The sequence below is a fragment of the Condylostylus longicornis genome, unplaced genomic scaffold (assembly GCF_029603195.1).
Source record: "Condylostylus longicornis isolate FDR11 unplaced genomic scaffold, ASM2960319v2 ptg000037l, whole genome shotgun sequence".
Classification (NCBI taxonomy): Eukaryota; Metazoa; Arthropoda; class Insecta; order Diptera; family Dolichopodidae; genus Condylostylus; species Condylostylus longicornis.
In genome coordinates, this window is record NW_026578006.1 from 1101166 (window position 1) to 1127223 (window position 26058).

The 26058-nt window shown below is 22.1% G+C and overlaps 1 protein-coding gene across 2 annotated transcripts; it reads left to right on the plus strand.

Annotated features, from left to right (window-relative positions):
• The first annotated feature begins 1313 nt into the window (after positions 1–1313).
• On the plus strand, positions 1314–25711 carry LOC129608914 (dual specificity phosphatase 29). Of its 2 annotated transcripts, XM_055520706.1 has the most exons (7): positions 1314–1471; positions 2923–3351; positions 11875–12012; positions 20973–21142; positions 21253–21381; positions 21462–21559; positions 21781–25711. In XM_055520706.1, the coding sequence occupies exons 2-7, from the start codon at positions 3334–3336 to the stop codon at positions 21987–21989; spliced, it is 762 nt and encodes a 253-aa protein (XP_055376681.1). In that variant the 5' UTR covers positions 1314–1471; positions 2923–3333; the 3' UTR covers positions 21990–25711. The 2 variants fall into 2 exon arrangements, with proteins under 2 accessions (XP_055376681.1, XP_055376683.1); XM_055520708.1 differs by lacking the exons at positions 1314–1471; positions 11875–12012 and having other exon boundaries at positions 2951–3351.
• Positions 25712–26058: the final 347 nt, after the last annotated feature.

The following is a 26058-nucleotide window of genomic DNA, read 5'->3' on the forward strand; positions in this document are numbered from 1 at the left end:
TTGGATAATAATATCTTCGCTGTCAACACTGTTGTATTGTAGATCTGTCAAAATTACTCTGCAACATCGTTTAAAATTTTAAGCTGTTATAGTCACCCCTTAGCCTACTAAACCATGATATTATTGACTTAAAATCCATTCCACTGTAATCGAAAAAGCTTTTTATTTGAAAAAGCTCTCTTATTACATACATCAATTTCTGGTCCGCGTTGCCGATTCATTAAAAAAACTGTGTATCTGCAGAAAAGACGTGAGTAATACTTATGTGCAATCTAAAAATAAAATATTTCACATTTTTAGTCCGGTAATCAATTTTGAACCCAAATTTTTTGAATTTTTTTTCAACCCAAATTTGAATTTTTTTAAGTAAAATTAATTTTTAATACATAATAAGTTTTCCTAGGCAAACAAAATTTATTGTACAAAACAGCCAAGATTTAACAAAATGGTTTTTGTCCCCAGGAACAAAATCTTATAAAAACTTTTTAAAATAAATATAGAGCAGTGAGAAAAGCTTGGGTGCAAAAACAAAAACAATTTACTTTGTATACTTAATTAAATAGAAATTCCAATTTCGAATATAATTTGGGGCTTTTATGTATAATACATAAAATATATTAAGGCCTTTACACGCAATGATGTAAATATTTTTCATTATCTGTATTCGTATGTATATAATACTTTTTCCTAAAATAGATAAATAGGAAAAAAAAATACAAAATTATAGAACAAATTCACAAAAAATGTGAATAGCATTAATTACTTCTTTTTTTATACATACATACAGCATGAAAAAACTGAACTCAAAACCACTGATATACACAACATAAAAAAATAGCACGAGTCCTTTAACTGAAGGGTCTCTGGTTCAAAGAGTGACCGCGTCACTATAAAAATTATATTCGACGTTATATAGCTTAATGCACATTACATATAAAATAATAAATTAATATTGACTAATTACCATTATGGAAATATGATAAGATAGGCCCGTCACATATCCAGTAAACTCAAAGACACAGGAAACTGGTTCATGGTTATCTACAATATCATGCACCAGTACTATGCTCTCCAAAGAGCGAAGTAGAATAAAAAAAATTTTAGCCAAGTAAAAGTTAAATCAAAACTCCAATTTAATTTAAACGACAACATTTTTTCCAATTACGTAGTTCTTTCAAGCTTCTGATGTAGAATTTTCATTCTGTATAATAGTTTTCCTTATTTAGTTTTTTTCTTTTATTTTTTTTTTTTGCAAAATTGGAAAAGCCTTTGTGAAAAATATTGAAAAAAAAAATTATTTTTCGTAAAAGCTATTTTGCGCGATTTTTCATTATAAAAATCAGTAGTTAATTGGCAATCGAAGGGTGCGGAAAAATTAAAAAGCGTGTATAAGCTTGAAGTAATCAACATAATACCGTTATTTTTCCGTTTAATGAAACATTAGCAATTTTATGGATTTTTTCCAATTATTGTAATTATCAATCTCTGTGTTTTTGTTTTTTATTTTGGTTGGTGTTTCTGGATATTCAACAAAAAAAAAAAAGAAATTAATTTATTTTTCTTTTTTTTCATATATACAAACAGATATTAAATATCTTTAAAACAATCGGTGATATTCATTTATATAGTTTAGCCAAATTTAGATATTACTACGAAAGTTTTTTTTTTTGGAATAAATGTGGAAAAAAAATCTATATGGTTAAATAAGAAAAAAAACAAACAAAATAAAAAAAATCAAAGTCTAAAAATAGAAAAAAAGTTAGTATAAAAACTAAAATATATAATTTTAAATATATATGTATATATATCTAGATTTGGATTCATTTTGATATCGAGAATTATAATAAGGTAGTAAACAAAAACTAATATGGTATACATTTACAATATTATAAAATGTGATGTAAATTTATATGATTTCCATTCTCAATTTATGAATAAATAAAATAATTGTAGGTTCATTTGTATATGCATATACATATGTATATATCCATATTATATTATGTATTAAGAATATTTAATAATAAGACAAAATGAAAATGTTCTAAAAGCTTATGATATTATTATACATATTATATTACACTTATATAAAAACACAGTGAGCGTCAAAAGTTAAAATCTACGTTTAATTTTATAAATATGTAAATGTATTTTGTATTAAACAAGATTATAATGTTTTTTTTTTTTTTGAGAACAATATATTGTTGTTAGAATTCACTTACATACATATATGGAAGTTTATGTAAAATAAAAAATAATTTAAATGTAATAGGTTATAAGGAATTAAAGAAGACCTTTTGTGTTTTAAAATTAAAGAATTTATGATAGAAAAAAGAAAAAACTGAGAAAAATGAAATGAGGAAAAAGGAAAATTTTATTTAGACAATAGTGCATACATATATGGGAAATAATTGTATACCAAATATAAATTTATAACTTTGATATTTAGTATTTTTAAAGGAATATACAAATTTTTTGTATAATTAGTTATTGAGAATATTTTTGTCGCTCACTGTAATGGAAATATTGTAAATTATAAAAAAAAAAGAAACAAACTAAATGTCATAAAATATGTATATTTACATGCATGCACATATTTTTACATACATACATATATTTATACGAGTGTGTCACATGTCATGCACTTATGTCATAGGATACAATTAAGTATATGCGCCTATTAAGAAAAAAGGAAATGTTTGTTATACATGTGTATGTATGTATGTATGTATTTTTGTAGACAGAATTTTTAGTACATTTTATATTTACAGATTTTTCAAAAGGGATATGTAATTTTTTTTTATTTTTTTTTTTCAAATTTTTTGTTTTTTTTTTTTTATGAAATTGTTTAATTTTTTTATTCTTTTTTCTTTTCTCTCTCTCTGAAGGATTAATTTTTCTTTTTTCATTTTTCGTTTTTTTTAGAGTATTTACACGCATACCTATACATATATATTATATAAATATATAAAAAGGATAATAAATTTTGCCTGACTTTATAAAGAAAAAAAAAAAACAAACAAAAAAATAGTTCATTTTGTATAAGAAAAGTGCGAGTGACAATTTTCATGTTTTATTTTTTTATTTTAAATAAATAAAGTTAATAAAATAAGTAGATATATTAATATAATTTAATTAAAAAATTTTAAAGAAAAAAAAAATAATAGTTGTAAATAAAAACAAAATCAATATAAACTATTTATTTAAGAACTTATTACAAAATACTCAAAATTTTATGTGAAAATCCTTTCTGCTGGTTTCTTCTCAAAAAGCAATCGAATAAAATAATTTTTAGATAAAAACAACAACAAAAAAGAAAATATTTATTATACAAAAATGTCGTGGAGATATGCGGTATGTGTTTACTTATTTTTATAATATATAACAATTTTTTTATTTCATTTTCAATATTCTAATAATTACATTGTACTAATTTAAAATATTTTTATTATTTTAATACCTATAAGTAATATATGATATCACATTCAAGTGAAAATTTAAAAGTTGTCTATCTACCCACGTGCATATACCATCTTATATACCCTTGATTGTCTACTCTAAATTTTGTTAATTTAACGCTACAGAAACCTAAAAAAATATACAATAAACTTCTGTAATATATATAAAATTAATATTTATTTAATTAATTTAATTATCTTCTATCTAGTTATAGACTAACAATATATATAACTCTTCTTCAGATTAATTGTTTATATACATATATGTATATAGTTGATAATATGATATACTTAAATGGAAATTTATTCGCGATAGAATAATATTTTCTGGATATAATAGTATAGTTTATACTGCAGGTAACGAAATTGTGTAATCCGAAACCCAATTATTTTCTAAAAAATTATTATAATACGTAAGATTCTAATACATAACGTAAGTACACATCTATAGCTAAAATATTTTTCGTTTGAACTGTTTGTTAGCCGCAATTGTTAGAATATAAGCACGCATATTCAACAGCAATGATACAGTTCAACCAAATAATAGTATAAGATAATATTTTCTATGTAATAATTAAATATTTTGTTTAAATTCTTTTTAATAATTTCACTAAGTATATTACACTAATATTTCTTTTAATATTAACTTTGTTTATAAAATAATCACATAAATTTTTTGCAATCCTATATGCCCTTTAAATATTAATCTATTTGAAAAAGCAACGTTAATATTTCCAATTTAAAAAAAAAAAATTACCAATTTAATTTTGTTTAAAATGTCAACTTTAATTTCGAATACAAAAGCAACTATATTGTGGTGACCGCCAAAAAAATCATAATAGCGTAATAAAAATAAGCACAATGCAGAAGCCATTCAATAAATTTCTTTTCTTTCTCTATACATTTTGAAGACAATTCTTATTCGTTCCATATACCTATGGAAAAGGTCATTGAAAATTCAATATTTAATATTAAAAGTATACTTTCATTCTATGAATAAAAATATATTTATTGATAAAATGCAATTTAACTTAAAACTTGTTGAGATATCTGAAATGTTTGATACTTCCTCTACAATTTTCTTTTATATAGAGAAAAAAATATTATACGAAGAAATTATATACGAATCAAATGAAAATTTATAACAAAATAATTTTTTTCTTTTTTTAAAATAAAAAGCAAAATATGTATATTATGTGAAAATATCAATGACTTCAAAAATGCAATAATATTCTGTAGTGTTTACAATTCAGCAATTACACCCTAAAAACTAAATTGTATTTCAATTTCCTGTAACTTTAATTTTGATGTCATCCGACGTTATACAACATTAGTCTTGAGCGCATATTTTAAGTTCGAATGATATTCCCTTTTACAGTCATTAAGCGCACATAATATGAATAGTATATTCTTATTAAGTAATTATAAGTTAAAACTCGTTCTTAATACAATTTCTGTATATTATTCCAAAAAAAAAAGTTGACGTAGAAGTAACAGTAAGCAGCAATTTGTAAAATTTCAATCAATCACTGTCATAACACTATCATATAATGTTCATTAATATAACAACACTATATGAAGACTAGTTGTCTATAAATAGTTAATGGAAAATAAAGTCAGTTTGACAAAAACCCAAAAAAAAAAAATAAAAAACAAAATAGATTCCCGCGAGTTTTTTTTTTCTTATTTTATTTGACACAAGCATATTAAAAAGTTAAGTACCTAAACAAAAATTTATTTAAGAGTATTTTTTTTTAAAAAGAAACATAAAAGAAACAAAACAATGATCAATAAAACGTACATATACCCATGTACATACGTACATAATAAATCTACATATGTACATACTAAAAACATTTTATGTACTAAACGTGTTGAAATAAAACAATGTCAGATAGATATATACATATATATAATAGAAGTACCTACAAATAATATATAAGTAGGTACTAAGTTGAAACAAATGATCGGAAAATTACTTATTTATATTATGTACATATAGTATACTGTTATACTAATGACTAATGTCATTATGTACATAATATATATTATCAAGTTAATTTATGTACTTGTATAATAACATTTGAATGTGCATTGTGTATATGTATAATTAGAGCTTATATTTACACATGTATATATAATCGAAGAAAAAATTTTTTAAACTGTTTGTAGGTTAAAGTAAATAATTCAATTTTATTTAAACAACAAAATTTTTGTTTTTTTCTTGTTTTTTATTTTAGTACATGATAAAAAATAGAAAAGAAAATTTGTACTTGACCTAGATTAAAAATTTTTGTTTATAAGAAAATTTATGGAATTTTAGTTAGTATAAAGAAATTTACACAATATATACTAGTGTAATTTTCACTATTATTATTATTATAGGTGTATAATAGTTTATATTTAAAAATGTACTCTATATAATTTTTTATTAGAGTGATTTAAACAATAAAAACTAAAAATAATCTTTATTTCAAAGACAAAAATACATTTTTGTTGTTTACACAAGACGAAATTTTACTTCTAGGAATAACTTATCATTTAGCTATTAATTATTTATATAGCTACCTACATAAAAAAAAACTTATTGTATATACATATATATATAATTATATTATATATAGGAATTTAAACCTAACCTACAAAATGTAATTTAGTTCCACTTTATTGCTAAATTAATGATTTTTCACTGATAAAAATAAAAAAAACAAATAGTTGTAAAACCCTTCATATGGACTGAAACAATTAAATATAATTTCAATTAAATATATACATATGTGTGTTATATATGTGCCTACTTAATTAATTGTGATGTATATTTGATATTAGAAAGATATGTATATAAGATAAATTATTTTCCAATTAAATAAATGTATAACAATGGTCAATTGTTATAATACTTTAAACGACAACAATATTTTAATTTATGTATTTTTAATTCTTCTAGAAATATAACACGTATATTACAGATGAAAACCTCCCGAAATGATACAATAGTACACACACTTTATATTATACAGCTTAATGATTTTGAAAATTCTCTGAGTAATCTTGTAAACATTTTAATTTCCCCATTATTTATTTAATATAATAAATTAATTTTTTCAATCAATTTATAATAAAAAATAAACATACACATATTTAACTGGAAAAGAAAAATCTGTAGGTTTTATATACTTACATAATAGTATAATACCTATTTGTGTAACAACACACCTATATATACTATATATATTAGTATGTATTATGTAATACATAATAGAAAGCTTAAATTGCTTAATACAATCAAGTATTTATTTATTGTTCTATCGTTAATTTTTTTTAATAGTTTTCTTAATATTCTTAAGTTTTTTTTATATAATTGTACTAAAATTTTATATATGTTTAGTTTTTAAAAACTAAGACTCTCTTTCAATATTTTTATTCTTATTATTTTTTTTTTCCAACAATTATTGTAGACTATTTATATAACAGATAGAATTTATTTAAACAATGTACTTATTTCTTTTATAAAACAGTACTAAAACTGAATCCAAACAAATAATAGAAAAAAAAATCTGATGTGAAGCATATAACCGTGTGCATTTGCATATTTTCTAAAATGATTTTTATTTAAAAATTTCATTATATACGAGTATATATAAATTTTTGCAAAGGTCTTCCTTCTGTATAACATATTTGGTTTTCACAAAGATTTTAAATTCGGTACTATTTTGTTGAATATAAAGGATCATAACTTGTCTAAATCAATTCTAATCAATCCGGGACCGAAAGTTGATGAATTAATTACATCTATAGTAATTATATATACTGTTCCGTATATTATGTGCCATATATACCATTATATAGACCTCATAACTAGATAAAACTTTTGTAAGGAAGCGATTTGTAATTACAGAGCTTTAAAGTCAATCTCGACTAATTTTTTACTTTTTGGAATTTTATTTATATATTTAGCTTAATTCTTGAGTCAGAAACACGCATTGTTAATTATGATTTGGAAGCCTTAAAACTGAGGCTTCTATCACAGCTGTCAGCCCCGTTAACTGAGCTTTAACTCGGAAAATGAATTATTGAGAAAAATAATGTACTGCAAATATTCTTTACGCCAAATTTTTTTCAACTTTCCAACTGAGTTTTCCAAAAATACCGCTAAAAATAGTTTCTTTGTCTTTGTCTCTATAACATAGAGAGAAGAAATACCATTGGAGGGATGCGAATATATGAAATTTAATGCAAATACAATACCTTCCTTTTTGTATTTGTAATATTTTTGTTGAAAATTATCCCATTCCGTTTATTATATGCACATTTATATAATATACATATTCATATATAGAGTTTTTAAAAATCCTTCAAAGAATAATAATGATGAAAGGCAAGGCAAAATTTTGAAAATAATTACCCTACTATATACATATACTTAAGTAATTTTTGTTTTCTATTTCTATAATTTTTTTTTTTTTGTTGCTACAGTTTTGTTTGGTGAAAATTATTAAAACATCAATAAATATCGTTAAGAATATAGATAAATATTATAAGATATTTTCGTTATGCATATACATTAAGCTATCTAGATTTTTGATAGAAAGAATTTATTAATAAATATTTTATGTTTCCTATATTATGATTTTATATATAGAAGAGCGATCAGGAAATTCTTGTTTATAAATACTTTCTGAGAAATTGTTGAATGTTTGTATGTACATATATTTTAACAATATTAGTTATTCTTATATTAATATCTCGTATTATAAATTAAATGAGAACAAATCTCAGTTTGTAAATTGGTACTACGTATACCTTGTATGCATATAAATAAGATTTTAATTTATTGTTTGAAATAAAAAAAAAATTCTTATTAAAATGATTACTCACGTAAGAATCTTAAATAATTAATAATTAGAGATTGTTTTGTAACTTTATGAAAATATTCCGTCCAAAGTATATGGGTACTAAATATGGAAAAGGTACCATATTATATTATATTATATGAAAACGAGGTTAGAAATGATATTTGATTTTAGAGAGTCTAAATTCTACAAATAAACAATTATTTTCTAATAAAATATTTACCTATTAACATAAGAGGAAGTACTTAAAATTTTAGTAAGCATAAGGGTATTTATATACATATGTACGTAGATGTAAGTGTATATATATAGTTGAGCTCATATTACGTGTACTTAAAAAAATATTTAATATAATTAAAGTCAACTACTTGTACATGCATATATACATATATCTATTATATTTTAATATTATTTAAATTAAGAAAATAAATATTTATTTGATTTTTTTAACTATATTATATTATAGTTAACAGTGTTAGCAAATACGATAAGAATAATGTTGAATCATTTAATATGATTGTAAACACTTTAATATTTCATGCAAGTACGCATGAAAAAATATGATATAATTTAGTGACGTCAGTATCCATTGTTGCACAACACTTAAAAATTTATAATAACTATTTCTTATTGACGTATAAAGCTTATAATTAAGTGTTATATTATTTTTTTTATATAAGCGAACTTCAAATAAATTTTAACACTTAAATGATGCCTTTCTTTTCGATAAAATTATAATTCAAGAATATTATAAATAATTATAAAAGATTTTTTAAGTTATTTTGTTATGGTGATGATTAATTATGGACAACAATTCGGAAAGGACTCTTTTTGTAGCACTACCACATATACAATTGGCAAATTATATTGGTATAGTAATTTTTAATCAAAAATTTTGATTAAGTACTTAATTGTTTTGTTTCTTTTTTAATTTTTTTTTTTTCAAAACTCTTGAAAAAAAATTTAAATGGACAAAAAAAAAATCTTTATATTATGTGTATGTGTTTATTTGAATGTATATATATTGAAAAAAAATCATAAAGATTTATTAAAAATAATTCATGGTTTTAGCCTTGAAGAAAATTCAAAAAGAGAGCAATTTACATTAAAGAAGTATATGTATTTGCATATATTTGTGTATTGATAAATTAACGGTAATTCATAAAGAATTTTATGTTGGCACACTGCTGTAACATATGTACTTTATTATTTATATAACACTATTAATAATATTGTAAACGATTAAAAATTGTATATTATATGACATTGAGAACAAAGAGAAAAAATAATAAAAATAATTAATCTTATTCAAACATAATAAAATATATATAAAATTTAGATCAACATCATCATCATCATTTGATTGGGAAAAAATTAAAATGTTTCTGTAATTCAGAATTTATTAAAAAAAATTGTTGTCTGAAAATCGATTGTTTTAAAACAATCTGTTTATATGGGAATAATATGCTTATACTAAAAAAAATTTTAAAATAATATTATTATGGCGAACTTGAAAACAACCCACTATACCACACAATTACAATAATAATATATAATATCATACACTTACATATTACACAAATGCATATTATATATGTAAGCATATTATATTATAAAAATATAAAATTAAAATATAATATGCGGCTAAAACAAATTTAAGGCCCTCAAAAGCAAAAAAAAATGTTGTAACGCCAAAAATGGAATTTTGAAATAAATGCATTTTAATATTTCAGAATTATATTTAACTTTTGTATTTTATATGAGCTCAAATTTATATGTACAGAATATTCATATTTAATAGAACCATATAAATATATAAGTCTTTAACAAATATATGTGATTATTAAATGTAATTATGATTACATACTTAAACAATACTTTTCCAACTTTATTGAAATTTTATACAACAAATGTTGTTATACTTTGATAATTTTTTATAAATTCTACTTTTATACAAAAGTATGCTTCCAATTATACAAAAGCAATTAAAAAACAAAACTTTTTTTGACAACACTTTTTTTATCAATTTCAGTTTGGACGAAATAAGCTTTTGAACGAAATTATCTTTTATACGATATTTAATACGATAAGCTTTACGAAATTAAATTTTTCGAAATTGGCAATTTATGCGTTGTACCATTTTGCTTTTGAACACCTCAATAAGTATATATTTTACAAAAGAATAGACGTAAATAATATATAATTTATGTACATACGAATGTATGCAAATTAAAACATGATTTATAATATTTATAAAATTATAATAGTTTATTTTTTTTTCTTTTATAAATATAAAATGGAAAAAGAAAGTATAAAAGTCTAGTTATAATTATTTTATTTATTGATTGTATAACGTGTTTGAAAATCAATCCATTTTATAAAAATAATATCGTATAGTACAGTCATTCACAAAAGAAAGCTAACAAACTATGTGTATTGCAATTTAAGAGTTTATTTACAAGCAATTATTTCAAAAAAATTTTCAAAATTAAAAATTGTAAAATTTTTTGATATTCAGTATTACATTATACAACGAATTACAAGCTGACAAGGTGTAAGAACCTCATTTACTAAGTTTCTTTTATAGAAACTCTTCAAGAACTAGGTTATAATAGTGTTATTAATAAATTTTCAACTTTTTTTTTTAATCTAAATTGAATATATAGTAAGCCGTAAAATTAAAAATTTAAGTGTTAACATTTTATTGGCAGAGACTGTATATATAAATTATATCTGTTATATTTTATATATCTTTATATGCATTGTATATGTGTTTGATTGTGTTATCTAAGAAATTTTGTATGTTGTTCTGTAGCTAAATATAAGTATTTGTTAAGTATTTCTTTTGAGTTTTCTGATACAATATAGTTCATATATACCTAAAAAACCAATACCGATTGCTCATCAAGTAGTAAAATTAAATAAAATAAAGATAATTTAAAGTTTTATTAGTTCTATATTATTTTAAGTGATGAGAAAAGCGCTCGATTGAATAGGGAACCCCAATTTAACGAAATAAAATGTTAAACATAGATTCGTTCGAATTTCGGATTAAATTTGATAGTGCTTATTATGTGGTGTGGTCAATTTGTTTAAAAGAAAACCCATTTTACTCTCTTTTCTACATATAGAATGAGAAGTAAAATTATATCACTTAAATTTTAAATAATAATACCTTTCAAAAAAATTTTTTAATAATTTTAGAAAATTTTCTTTTATACATAATATTAATATGTATAAGACTTCTCTCATTGTATAACCAATTTTTTTTCACTCTCTTGTTATTTAGAATATAAATTACATATTTTAAAATAATTTGTTTGATTATATTTTTGTCGTTCTAATTTTAATATAATATGTACTTAAAAGGAAATATAAAATAATGCCAAAATTTGGCAAAACAATAAATTCATAAATCATCAAAAGAAGCAAAAAAAAAAATTCAATTCATTTTTAATTTTATATACTATTTTTGATATAAATCTGAAAATATAAAAACAAAATAGAAAAGTAACCAAAAAGCAAAAAATATACTTAAAACAACACTTTTATTCTTCACTATTTAGGTTTCAGCACCATCTTATAATTCAGCAATAAATGGAAATTATGGTAACTATGCTAGTTATCGTGACAAAAATGGCGGTAGAAGTTCTTCCTCTTCGTATTACAGTATGCCCCGCTATAGTTCTGAAAGAGTTTATGTGGTAAGACAATTTGGGTTTTTTTCTCTCATCATCATTAAAAATTACAACAAAAAAAAAATAGAAAGCTTAGAAACATCAATCGCGCATTAATATTAAATTATTATACATCTATATTTAAAATTGCACATTTAATAGAGATTATAGTATGCATATAAATATGTATATATACATTATGTATACCATCCAAAGTAACAAAAAAATTTCAATTTAAAAAATTTTTATTTCTCAATATCTTTCAAATTCATATATGTATGATTTAGTATATGTACTCGTATTATAACAAATTAAAATCAAAATGTAAGAACTTGTTTTCCAAATGGTAGCTCATTTCATTCCACTGTAGGTCCGTTATTTTAAAAATGGAATAATACTATATTTCTACATAATTCAGCAATTACTATTCATAAGCTGAATTATGTTTTAATGCTTTATAACTGCAGTTTTTGAAATTATGGGTTTTCCAAAATATTATTTTGTATTTCTTTCGGTTAGAAGTAATGGGAAGCTTTGAATTCAAATTTAGTTTGGACAATCGTTTTATATACATGTATGTACATTGCATACATTTAATTTTTAATTCAATCAAAATAAAATATTTAAAAATTAAATATTTTATTTTGATTCACGCTTGAATTCCTAAGCAATTATATACATATATAATATAGAATTTTTTGTCTTCATATAAAAAATAAATTCAATTTCATTCTTTTATTTTTTTTTTATATAGAAAATGAATGTGTCATTAGTTATTTCGAAAATTCTCTATAAAATTTTTTCTCTTATTTTTGTTTTTTTTTTTATTGTACCACTGAAAATATGGAATAATTCAGGAGATGAGGGTGGTGGTGTATTTTTTTTTTCAATCTATTTTTATAAAGATTCTCACCTGATTTTTTCATATATAATGTTAATGAAAATTTTTCATTTTATTTCGATTTCATTTCAATGTTTTTTTATTATTTTATTTACGAAAAAAAAAATTAGAAAAAAATTTCAGTCAATTTATTGACTAAAATCCAAAAATAAGTTTAATATAACCAGAAATTAAATGGGTTCAATTTAAGTTTTTACAAAACAATTAAATAAATTTATTGTCTTAAATTTTATTGTTTTTTTTTTTCTATTTCAAAATTAATGATTCATTTAAGCTTTTTGGAACGTAATTATGAAAATTTAATCATGAATTTTATTTGCATTCATTTTTAAAACAAGTTCTAACTTCAAAATTGCTCTAAATACGATACTAATACAAAATTCAGCTTATAAGTTATGATTGCTGAATTATATATTTATATCTTATTGTTGTAATTTTAGAGTCAGCAAAACTATTTCAGGTATTTATAGAGAATATGTAATACAAAATGCAGTAATTAATAATTTTAAGAAAATTTCTGCTTTACAATATTAGTATACCATTCAGCTTATAATTGCTCAATTGTGTAACAATACACTGTATTGTTTTACAATATCGATGTCAGAGTTTGTTCGCTCTGAACCATATATTCCATCACTTTTTCCTCCTCCCATACTTAAACAGCTAAAAGCTAAAATATTTATAATATTTATATTTTTATGTAAAAGTATTTGTGTAATTAGTATATATTTTAATTATATACATTGATACATAATTATATAATCAATTGAAGTTTTAGAAAATATTTTATAGGGAAAAAATTAATTTAAATATTTGTTTAAATAAATTAATTATAATGAAATTTTTGAAAAAAAAAAAACAAAAAATAAATTGCTACATGGGCACAGGTGTTATGTATTTATATGCATATATATATATATACAAAATTACTTATGTATTATAAAAAATAATGTGCATTTTAAGATATAGATATACATATAATTTATTATAAGTATACGTGTTTTCGTGTTTATGAATTACTAATCGCTTTGCATTCACTTTTTAAAAATTAATTATTATAAATGTTGTATGTTGCGCTTTTTCATCGGAATACTTTGAAATTCACTTCCACTTGTTGCAAGTAGTTGGTATTTATAGTTAATTTTTTTCCTGAAATGCTTCTCATTACGTTTGTATTTAAAATATACATATGTATGTACATTTTATGTTTTATATATTTAAATTAAATTTAGTTATTTCTCATTTAAATTAAATTTTGTATTGATTATAAAAATAAAACTAGCGAAAGTCTTTATGTATATACAATGCGATTGTATGTATATATATATAAAATTAAAATATTAATTTCTCTTTCACTTATTTATTTATAAGTATATAGATTTTCTTTTTATTTTTGAAGGTTAAAAATAATTCAAGATGTTTTTATTTGGTTTAAAATTTTTGGAAGTAAATAATGATAAATTCAAGGGTATACATGTATAAAGGATTTTGTCTTCTCTACTTAAATATTGTCATATAGTATAGTAAAAAAAAAGAAAGAAAATAAAACCTGCGCGCTATGACCTTGCAATTTGCTTATTTTTTTTCATAAATGTTTTACGAAGAATGTTGAACAATTCTTTTGTTTAATTGATTTTTTGCTTTGTTGCAGTTATTTTGGATCACTATTATTAAAAAAATAAAACTATATTCAAATCTTCAGTTAATAGTTTTTTCGTCTGTTATTATTACTTTTAGAAATTCAAAATTATGGAATTCAAAAAATTAAAAAAAATTCGTTTGGAAACCATTTCACAGGCAATCATTTCACTTATTTCCCCAGCCAACGTTTATGTTGGCAGGTTGCATGGCTCCCCGAAAGGTACACTTAGGCCACCAAAGTTTGTTGTGGTGCCGCCGGATCTTTTTCTTCTCCCTCATTTGAACCAGCCCAAGTTCCTGAGAAACCGGGCTGTTTCTAATGAGGGAGAATAAAAATTCAGCCAACGCTTATATTGTTACAGATTTTTAAATTGCATCGAACAATTGCAATCGAATAGTTAAGCCAACATTGATTGGCAAACTGAATATAATAGGGCTAGGTTTGTGCTTATTTGCGAAATTATTGCTATATAACTAACAACTTTTTGAGTGAAATTTGCATAACAATTTTTTTTTATTCCTTTTTTGTTGTTTAATTATGTAATAGAAATTTTTCAGATTTAATATAATTTAAAATTCAATATACTGAACTTGTCAAGGTCTTCGCTTATACCACAGCTATTACAAAATATCATTAAAATGTTCTTTATATAATATTATACGCAAATCAGCTAATAAGTGTGAGTTCCTGAACAAAGTACTTGGATTTGACTATTCACGATAATAACTATTAGTAACTTTCAGTAATATAAAACATAGGATTAAAAAAATAAGAAAATCATAATGTTTAATGTTCAATTGATGCATTTAATAAAGGAGTTTAGGTTGGACTCCAAAAGCCATAACTACTTACAATTTTAAAACAATTCCTTCAACAAATAAGTTCAGTAAATGTATAAGCGATATTTAAGTGTGAAAAACTAAAAAAGAATTATTTTTTGGATACAAAATTAAGAAAAAATTGTTGGTTTTTCTTAATATAATCTTTTCACTTTAAAAGAATAAGAAAATTTTTTTACCAACTTTAAATGTGTAAAAAAGAAAAAAAATAAACAAACGTCTTGTACGGCGTACTTGTTCAAAATACTTACGCATAAAAATTTATGTATTCATAATAAAGACGCTATATAATTAAAATAAAAAAAACAGATCAAGATCGTAATTATCTATAAATATAATATAAGTAAACCATTTACTATTGATTCAAATTTCATATACGACTACGAAAAATATTTGGAAAATTGCCAATTAAAATAAAATTATGTAATCCCTCCAAAAAAAAATAAAAAAATCATTTTCATTTCAAATTTCTTGTGGAGAGTAATTACAAGGTTACGGAATGAACTCTTCAGAATACACCGATATGATTCATTCAATACACATTTACTGCGCATTAAAATTGTCGTAAACGAATAAGAAATATTTGAAAAATTGCCAAAAAAATTAAAATGACCAGGTAGCATAATAAAATTTAGAGAAAAAATTTCTTCAAGTACAAAATTTAATATTGACATTTCGATTATATTATTTTAAAAAGGAATGTGAGAGATACGCCATAATTAAAGAGGAAAAAGGAAATTTTTAAAAATATTTTCCTTATCGCTACTAATTGCCCCATAATATACAAAGAATAGCTTTTGAGACGAGCCGCCTACTTTTGCTATAAAACAAATGCATACATATGGATAAAATTTAAGGAAATGTATGTAATTTTTTAAATAAACAATAATTTTAGACAATAGTGTAGTAAAAAAGTACCGTTTCATGACATATGTAAAAATGCCACAATATTTGGGAGTATACACTACACTCTAATTTGTAGTTTCTTATTTAATTTCTAAATTAGAGTAATTATTATTAAAATATGTCGGTATAAAAATTTAAAACGCAAATCTTTTTATCGACTACTGTAAGTAAAATAAACAAATATGTGCACAGTATACGAGTACATACAAGTAAAATTAAAATAATGAAAAAATAATTGAAAAAGAAAATTAATTTAATTTAATTAATCAGCGTGGTATGTGGGTATGATGAGTCCCAATTTTTAGATTTGATATAATTCTATATTTTAAGAATGAGTAAAGAAATTAAAATAATCTGAACAAACGGTTTATATAGGAATAACAAAACTGTAAAAAGAAATTATAGATAAAAATTATAAATATAAAAAGTACATTATGTATGTTCGTACACATACCTTATTTATATACGTTCATACACCTACATAAAGTTGTATGCATGCAAGTATAAAGATAATGTGGCTATGATAACATTATGAAATCATAAATGGAATCATTTTAAATATCATTGTGTCTTATGAATTAAATATTTACGGTATTACGTTATTTACGGTATACATATGCATACATAGCGAATATTTAATTCGTATTCGTACCTATATACATATAGGTATACATATATGTATATTCATCCGGGGTTCATTCAGTATTCCTTGCGATTTTATATTTGTCGTATTTAGGTATGTAGATATCCGTTTGCATATGGAAGTGTATGTACGTACATATACACGTACTTTTTAAAGATTTTCCGAATATATGTCTGGAAAAGAAAAATTTTTTTTTTTGTGTTTTTTTCTAAAAATAAAAATAAGTAGGTAACTATTTGTTATATGTATGTATATCAATAAAAATAAAATAGAACAGGAAAAATTAATGTAGGAAATTTTTATAGATCTTATTTTATTAAAAATATAATTTTGTATTATTATATTGTGTTGTGCGTTCCATACATACAATTATAAAAAATATACGCAAATATTTTTAGCTTTTCGTTTACGTGAAAATGAAAATGAAAACTTTTAGGTACCTTCTACGTACCTTAAACTTATTTTATAAATGTATAGTTATTTAACAAAAAAAAAATAGCTGAAATTTAGTTTTATACTTACATATTTTTCGTATAAAATTACATATTTACCTACGCACATGCATATATACGAACATAAGTAGGAGAACCATAATTAGCCTGTTATATATTGTTTATATTTTAAGGATAACATGTGATGTGTACACATGCACATCTTTATGGGATAAATAAATCTATAAATTATTATTTTTATATTTAGAAAAATATTGATAATTTCCCTAATTTATATTAGATTTTCTTAAAATATGAGATTTTATTATATACATACATACATGGTTTTCCATATCTTGTGAGAAAGGAATGCACCATATTTACATGCATATAAGAATCAGAGATTGCAAATTTATTTATTATTCGTATCTGCATAACAATTTAGAATATTTGATAATTATTAATTTTGCGTGCTCATTACGCTTCTCAATGTCACATCGACTCTTGTCATCACAGTCAGTTTGGCTTGACATTTCACCATAAAAAACTAACGTCCAAACAATATTTTCAAAATAATTATGATATTTATCAAATACATTATACATACATGGGTTAATTTCATATTTTTGACTTATTAATTTTCTATAAGATGATAGATTTTCATTCCCGCAAATTATTTTCCTTTTTAAATATGTTTGTACGCGTACGAAGCCATAAAACAGAGATTCATTCACCAGCTTGGATAACAATATTGATAAAATTATTGTACTGGAACGTGACATATACATACATAAATATACACAATTATAATATGCAAATAATATATAGTATATTGTTATCCAAATATTTTTATTCAAAAATTTAAACAATTAAACAATTTGTTGGAACTAAATCTCGATAATATTTTTGTTTTAAATAATATACTTACACATATATGTACATAATGTAAATTGTAAATTATACATGTGTATATATATAGGTATTTATAATTTTTTATATTTAAGTATCTATTATATTTACATACTTATTTCAAATTAGAAAATTAAATTCTCATTAGGAAGCTTAAATATTAATAAAAAATTTATAACCTCATTTTCCAAAAACCTCTTAAACGTAAGAAAAAAGTTTTAAAAAATTTTGTTAAAATTTGTTTAATGCTATTATAATTGACGTTTATGAGTCACATTTCGTATTTTATACAAATGTGTAGTCAATAATTTTAATCATTTTCAAATTAGAATGCTATTTTTAAAAATTGACAGAATTTGAAAAGATCAAATAAAAAGTCACCTTTCAAAACATAAAATGACTTAATGATGAGTATTTAAATTCTATGACATGAAACACATTCACTTGGAAATTACTATATTAAATACGAATGAATGACAATCACTTTCTAATTCTCCCTCCAGTGAGTGAAAACTCAAATTTTTGAAGTGGAGATTTTATATTAAAAAATTTGTTTCAATTTATTATTATGACATTCATTTAATTTATTCATAATCACATTCGTTTCACTATATATTATTGTATAAGTAAATAAAATCAATCTTAAATCATAAATATATTTGCTAATAAATAATCTATGCCATATAATTTTTTTTATACAAGTACATAATGCCTTTGTTTAGAAGTAGAATCGATTATCAAATCAATAAATTTATCTAATAATAATTTTGTTCTACACTTATGCATTATCTTAAACAAAAACAATATTACAATTCATAAATTTAAAAGAAAAAAAAAATCTCTCTCAGAAGTTTATACCGAAGGACCCTTGTAATGGTCTTGCTTGGTCCTACATACTTATATATATGTAGGTATAAGCTATGCGAGTAAAAAATTCATAAATTGGAATAAAGTAAAAACGTATTTTTTTACTCACTCATTATTTTTTCCTTTATATTATTGTTTCATATAGAAGCAAACAGTATGTTTACCAAATAGTATTACCAGTATATTAATTAAAATGTTTTTAAATTTTTTCTTTTCAGATGACGGTAAACTTACATTACGGACACATACGATATTAACATTTTATATTTATATATACGTTTGTACTATAATCAAATAATTTTAACTACAATACTTCTTCTTTTTACTGCAATACCAAAAAAAAATAATTTAATTTCAATTACTTATATTTTATCTTCGGCACACTTATTTTTTAAATAGAATTTTTGTTTTACATCATACGAATCAGGACAACTTGAACTTGAACTAAACAAACAAAAAAAGGAAGCTTTGTTTTCTATATACCACATACGCACGCACACATACATACTCTATATTGAAATTAAATTAAAACTAGATGCATCTGAAAAAGAACTCATTTTTTCCCCTCTTTTACGATTTTAATAAATAAATAAATAAAACTAAACGTTTATACTTCAATTAAATTAAATTTACAATAATTAATTTAAATTTCATCAGAATTTTATTTTAATAATATAAATTTTATCAGAATATTGAATGTATGAGTATTATGGGTCTTAAACAAAAATTTTGATTAAAAAATAATGTTGTTTTTTGTTAACGATATATTTAGGCTAGTAACAATAATAATTAATTTTAATTAAAAATTTTTCTATAGTAATCTTGTTAAATATCTTTTCATAATCGCGAAACGCGTTTCTAGCACGCTTTTCATATTATATACGTACATAATATTCAAGGCTTTTGAATATCGAATTTGGTATAGGAGTTGTTTAATATATTAATTTTAAAAAGAGGCTGTAATTAATTGAATCTTAAATATTGTATAATAAAATATTTAATGTTTTTGAAAAATCACGAATATTTAGAATGAAATAAACCCCGCTGTAGTGTTATTGTTTACTATTTCTTGAAAGTATTTATACATATGTATGTATTTATAAACTGATAGTACATTAAGAAAACTAAAATTACAACTTAATAAGTTTGATAAGCTAGATACGGCCTTAAACACTGTAAGACACATATTCAAACTGTTATAACAATAAATCCCTTTTTATCATAAAATTATGATTTAGAACACTTATTCCACACCTCAAATCGTCTAATTACCTTATATTTTATTATAAACTTATTGCATAATAAAAAATTTTCTGGATCATAAAGTGTTTATTTAATTTTGTTTTAAATAAAGTATATTACTGTTGGAAATTGAAACGAAATTTTCATATTGAAATTTGAATTGCTGTAGTTTTAAAAATTGATTTGAAAAAGCAGTATTAAAATAATTTCTTTATAGCTCCAATTTTTGTTTTTACATTTTGCTTCAGAATCAATTGACACGCCGCCCTACAGCCATATTTATACAATATAATAGTTAAGACTAATAATCCTCAAAAAATAATTATAAACTTTGCCTGCAAACTTGTGTTTTAAAAATTTTCTTTTTGTTTTTTGACAATAATAAAACAAAATTAAAATATTTAAGACTTTTATAAATTTTTTATGCAAAAAATAAAAAAAAAATATAAAAAAAATAAATATTACATAAGTACAAACACACAAAGATTAAATTTAATTTTATCATATTTTTTTTTCTGTTTTCTATTTATTTTTATGTACCTACATATTTTATTGAATTATCCAAATCCAACTCGAATACATATTCACATACATACATGTACAACAGAGGCCTTCTAGAATGGAAGTATCAGATAAGACTACTGGACATCATTTGCAAAGAATTTTACATTATTCAGTAGCACCATGTCGTCCTTTGCCTGGTTCACGTCCTTCTGAATGTGCCATACATGGCGTTGACTGTGATGAAGTCTATCCAGGAATCTATATAGGAGATGCGTGAGTATATACATACATAATTTATTACAATAGAATATATTTACTTTTTTTTTTGTTGTAAATTGCTAATAAAATTTAATTTACAAAATTATTGATTTTTCTAAAAATAGGGATTCCGCCAGAAATAAAGTTTTTCTTCGAATCATGGGTATAACACATATACTTAATACAGCTGAAGGATCTAGGTATGGTCAAGTTGACACAGGACATATTTTTTACCGTGATATGCCAAATATAAGGTATATATATAAAATAAATAAAACATTAAATAAGTTTTATATTTTAATACTATAAAAATTTTTATTACACTTGTATGTAGATATATGGGCTTCCCAATGTTAGATCAACCAACGACTGACATTTCGAGATATTTTTACATTGCATCTAAATTTATAGAAAACGCCATAAGTAGTGGAGGTAAATATACATGTTACAAAATTACATATTATGTATGAGTGTATATATATATGTAGATAGGCCTCTGAAATAATTTTAACACTCTGACACACTCTGACTCTGATGGTTTTTGCTTCAAATTTTAAAAATTTTTTTATTACACTTTTACTTAAAATATATAAAATACAGAAATATACATATGTACATAAGTTTAAAAATAATTTTATAAATTTTAATTTCAGGCAAGGTATTAGTTCATTGTTTAGTGGGAATGTCCAGATCTGCAACATGTGTTTTAGCACATTTAATGATATCGAAAAAAATGACTGCAGTTGAAGCAATAAGAACAGTTCGTATGCGTCGAGATATACGCCCAAATGATGGTTTTTTACAACAATTAGCCGATTTAGATAATGAATTGAAACGGGAACAAACCTACTCATCCTACTAACCTAAATTAATTTTTGATTCACCTTTTCATATTTTTTTTGCATTAATTTTTAACATGTATTAAAGAGTTTAACATATTTGTTGTTTAGTTTTTTTTTTTTTTAATTATTATAAATGGTGATTGCTAATTAAAAATGTATGAATTAAAATTGAATTAAAGTTAATAGAAAAACTATGGTTCAATGATAAGAAATTACCATCATAAATAATTGTAAAAACAATAAAATAACAACTTTACTATTATAATGGTAGAGGCACAATGAACTACACCAAAATATAAAAAACGTATCTGAACAAGACTTTAAAAATTACAACAACCACCTCCATTTCTTTAATTTGTTAAAGTTAAGTTTTTCAAACGTGCCAAAATAGCCAATCATACAATAATATGTGATTCTCACAAGAGTATGTTCGAACGCGAAATTTGAAAAGTGTTTACTCTGTTTATATAAGTTTAATATGCATTTTAATTACTCCGATATTCAATAAATATTCAAAATTAGTTCAATATATTATTACACACACATACATGAACACAAGAAAAATTAATGAAGAGAAAAATTGAAAGAGGGCAAGATTGCCATTTCATTACAGAAAATGATGCAGACAATAAAATAAAAATTAAAAAAAAATATTATGGAAATTTTTTATGGGATTTTAAAAAAAAAGAGATCAAAATCATAGACCCATAAAGAAGCACTCTGTTACTCAATTTTTTACACTAATTCGTGAATCTTTTTTACAAGGATAATCAAATGATAAATAAAATGTAATGAAAAATTTTTATATTGTATAGGTATATAAATTTTTCTAGTCAATATAATAATTCTGAATACAAAGAAATAGTAACTATCATAATAATATTATGGTTTTCAAAATAAATTATACAAAATTTATTTTTGGAAAGGATTAACTTTAACATGCTTACATAAATAAAATAAATTTAAGAACTTAGAAATAAAAATTACTTAACACAAAGTATTAATACATCTGCTATACATAATATATTTTTCAAAATTCGAGTAATTTTAGCTTGCACAAATAGACGAGCTTCTTTAATTCAATTCCAAAATTTTATGGCAATTATTCTAATCTTTAATATTTGATTGCATCAATATGTACCCCATAATAATATAATATTTACCTGTTATACTTGCGCTATAGATAAAGTAAAATCGTAAAGAAATTTAAAAGTGAAATAGTTCCTGAAATAACACATGTAGGTACATATGTATATATGTATGTACATATGCAGCCATATATATGTAAAAAAAAATTTCAAAAATACTCTAAAAATTATTGATTAATTACCGTCCTTATTGTAATAATACTCAGTTCATTAGCTTTGGTATTTCTATATTATATAAGCCTTCATTTCTGCTAAATTTATATAATTGAGTTTAGTCAGATATATATACATATACCAGACGATGACTATAAGGTACAAACATATATGTATGTACATACATTTCAGTTCAAAAAGACAAATACCTTGAAGTTTAAGTTATCAAAATGCAATAATATTAATACAAATAATTTAAGAAAGCTGTGTTCTTAAAGGAAGCTTTAAAATATTACATTATGTAGGTAAAATAATAAAATTTTAAATAGAATAAGAATAAAAGTATATTGGACGGAACATAAAATTATGTATATCAAGATCCGAATAAATTTAGAACTATTCATTTTAATTTAAACCATTCTTAGTTTTGCAAACACAGAATTATTTACATTTAAATTGTAAAGTAATATTCAGATTTTACATTTTAAATGATTATCGAAATATTAAGTTTTTAAAATACAGATATTGCGTACATACATATATACATATACGCATCGAGGCATACATTTGTACTTAGTTATAATAAATGTTGTAAAATAACTAGGGCTCTTACACTGAAATGATGTAATGACAAATTAAAATTAAGGTCAATTAATAAAAATATTAATATATACATACATACATATGTATTTCAAGTCATTCAACAACTTGAATGGTTTTATTATGTTTGATGTAAATTTTCTTTATCATTTTATTTTTTATATTTTAGTTTAAAACTAAATTTTGCTATTTCATTAAACTACAATATAACAAAAATAATTACGCAAAAAAAAATAATATATTATATTTCTGTGCAAAAATATAAATTGAATTATTTATTATCTTATCCTGAACACGAAAACTTATTAAATGTTTATCAGTTGCTTTTGTTGCGCCTCTACCATCTACCTAAAACAATACTTTTTTCGAGAATATACAAAACTATGTAAAGCACTTAAAAGTACACCCATATATTTTAGACGCATCACTTAAGGTGATGAGATACTATTCGAAAATATTTATTGAGGTTTTCTTTAAAAAAATTTAAAGTTATAAATTAATTTTATTCTTAAAATTGCGAAAATTTTGATAAAAAAAGATATCGCTTCAACTTTAGTGATGCATCTAAGAAAATTATGAAAAATAGTATACAAACATACATACATATGTACATATTATATAAAAAGTTTTTAGAGCTCTGCAATATTGTTGAAATTGAATACTTCAAAATGTTAATAAAATATACATACATATATAGTAAATACTTTTTAAATGTCTTTATGACCTTCAAACATTTTTATCCAATGCAAAAAGTAACCCATTATGGTGCTTTTATTTCAACAGTTTATGTAATGTACATAATATTACATAACATATAAAATATGTAATACTAAAATCCTAAACGGCTGTAAAAATTATACTGCAGTTTCTCCATTCAAAATATAAAATGGTTTAAAGGAAAGTTCTTTAATATAAAAACAAAAAAAAAACAAAGGACATTTAATTGAAATTATTGAATATTTTTAAATTTAAGTTTCTCAATTTGAAAATTTTTAGATAAATAAATTATAAAAATATATACTCAGAACTACATTCAATTTTTTTCTTTCCCGCATTGGAAAGATTCATTTCTTTCCAAAAAATTGAAGACAAATTTTTTGCTTTTATAATTGCTATTATCTATAATGTAACGTATCTCTTCTGTATAATATATATATACATATATACGTACCTACAGTAATTCCTTTTATTGTCAAGATTTTTTAGCATCAACTACTTATATAACGAGTATTTTTATTAATATAATTTTATTATTTTATAACAATTTTTAAGAGAAAAGGATATAAAATTTATAAATTACATAATATAATATTAGTAATTAAATAAATAAAACGATAATTTTGTATTTTATATACATAATATGTATAAAAGTTTTTGAATTAATTATGCTGCAACTCGATAATTTTGTATCTCATAAAAATTTTTTAAATTAATTTTAGCTTTAAATTTTGAAATTATAATAATATTATAATAAAATAAAACGAAAACAAAAAAAAATGTATAGTTACAAATTCGCAAAATATTTATACCTATGTAAAATTTAAAAAAAAAAAAAAACAACAGTAGCATACTGATTATGAATATAGAATAACAAATTATTCTATAATATTAAATTTTATTAAAAGTAATTGAATTACAGTGAAATTAACTTATATATTTAAATTAACTGACATTTTTGATAAGTTTTAGGTATTGTGAAAAAATGTAAGGAATAACCTACACCCAAGTATAATGTTAGACAATTCAAAAATAGGTGAGAATCTTGCCTTAAGGCGAAGATTAATTTGTTTTTAGCATACATTTAAAATAGAGAATGTACCATCTACATATGGGATAAATTTTAACAAATAGTTATTAATACTTAAAAATTAAGAGAAACCAAATAATTAATACGCATGTTCTATTTTTAATTAATTAACTTGTAAGATTGCATATAATAAACTATTTATCTGTTGTACATATATTCAAATAAAATTTATATATACAACATATATAATCTAAAAATGCAATAAATAATAAAAATAACAATATAAAAGTAAATTAAAAAACAATTGTTAACAATATAAAATGATATATATTGAGATTCTTATAAAAAGTTCATAAATATACATACATATATATTATTTAAAATTATTTTGGTTTTATTCATAATAAAATAAAATAATTGGCTAGTTTTGAACAACATATT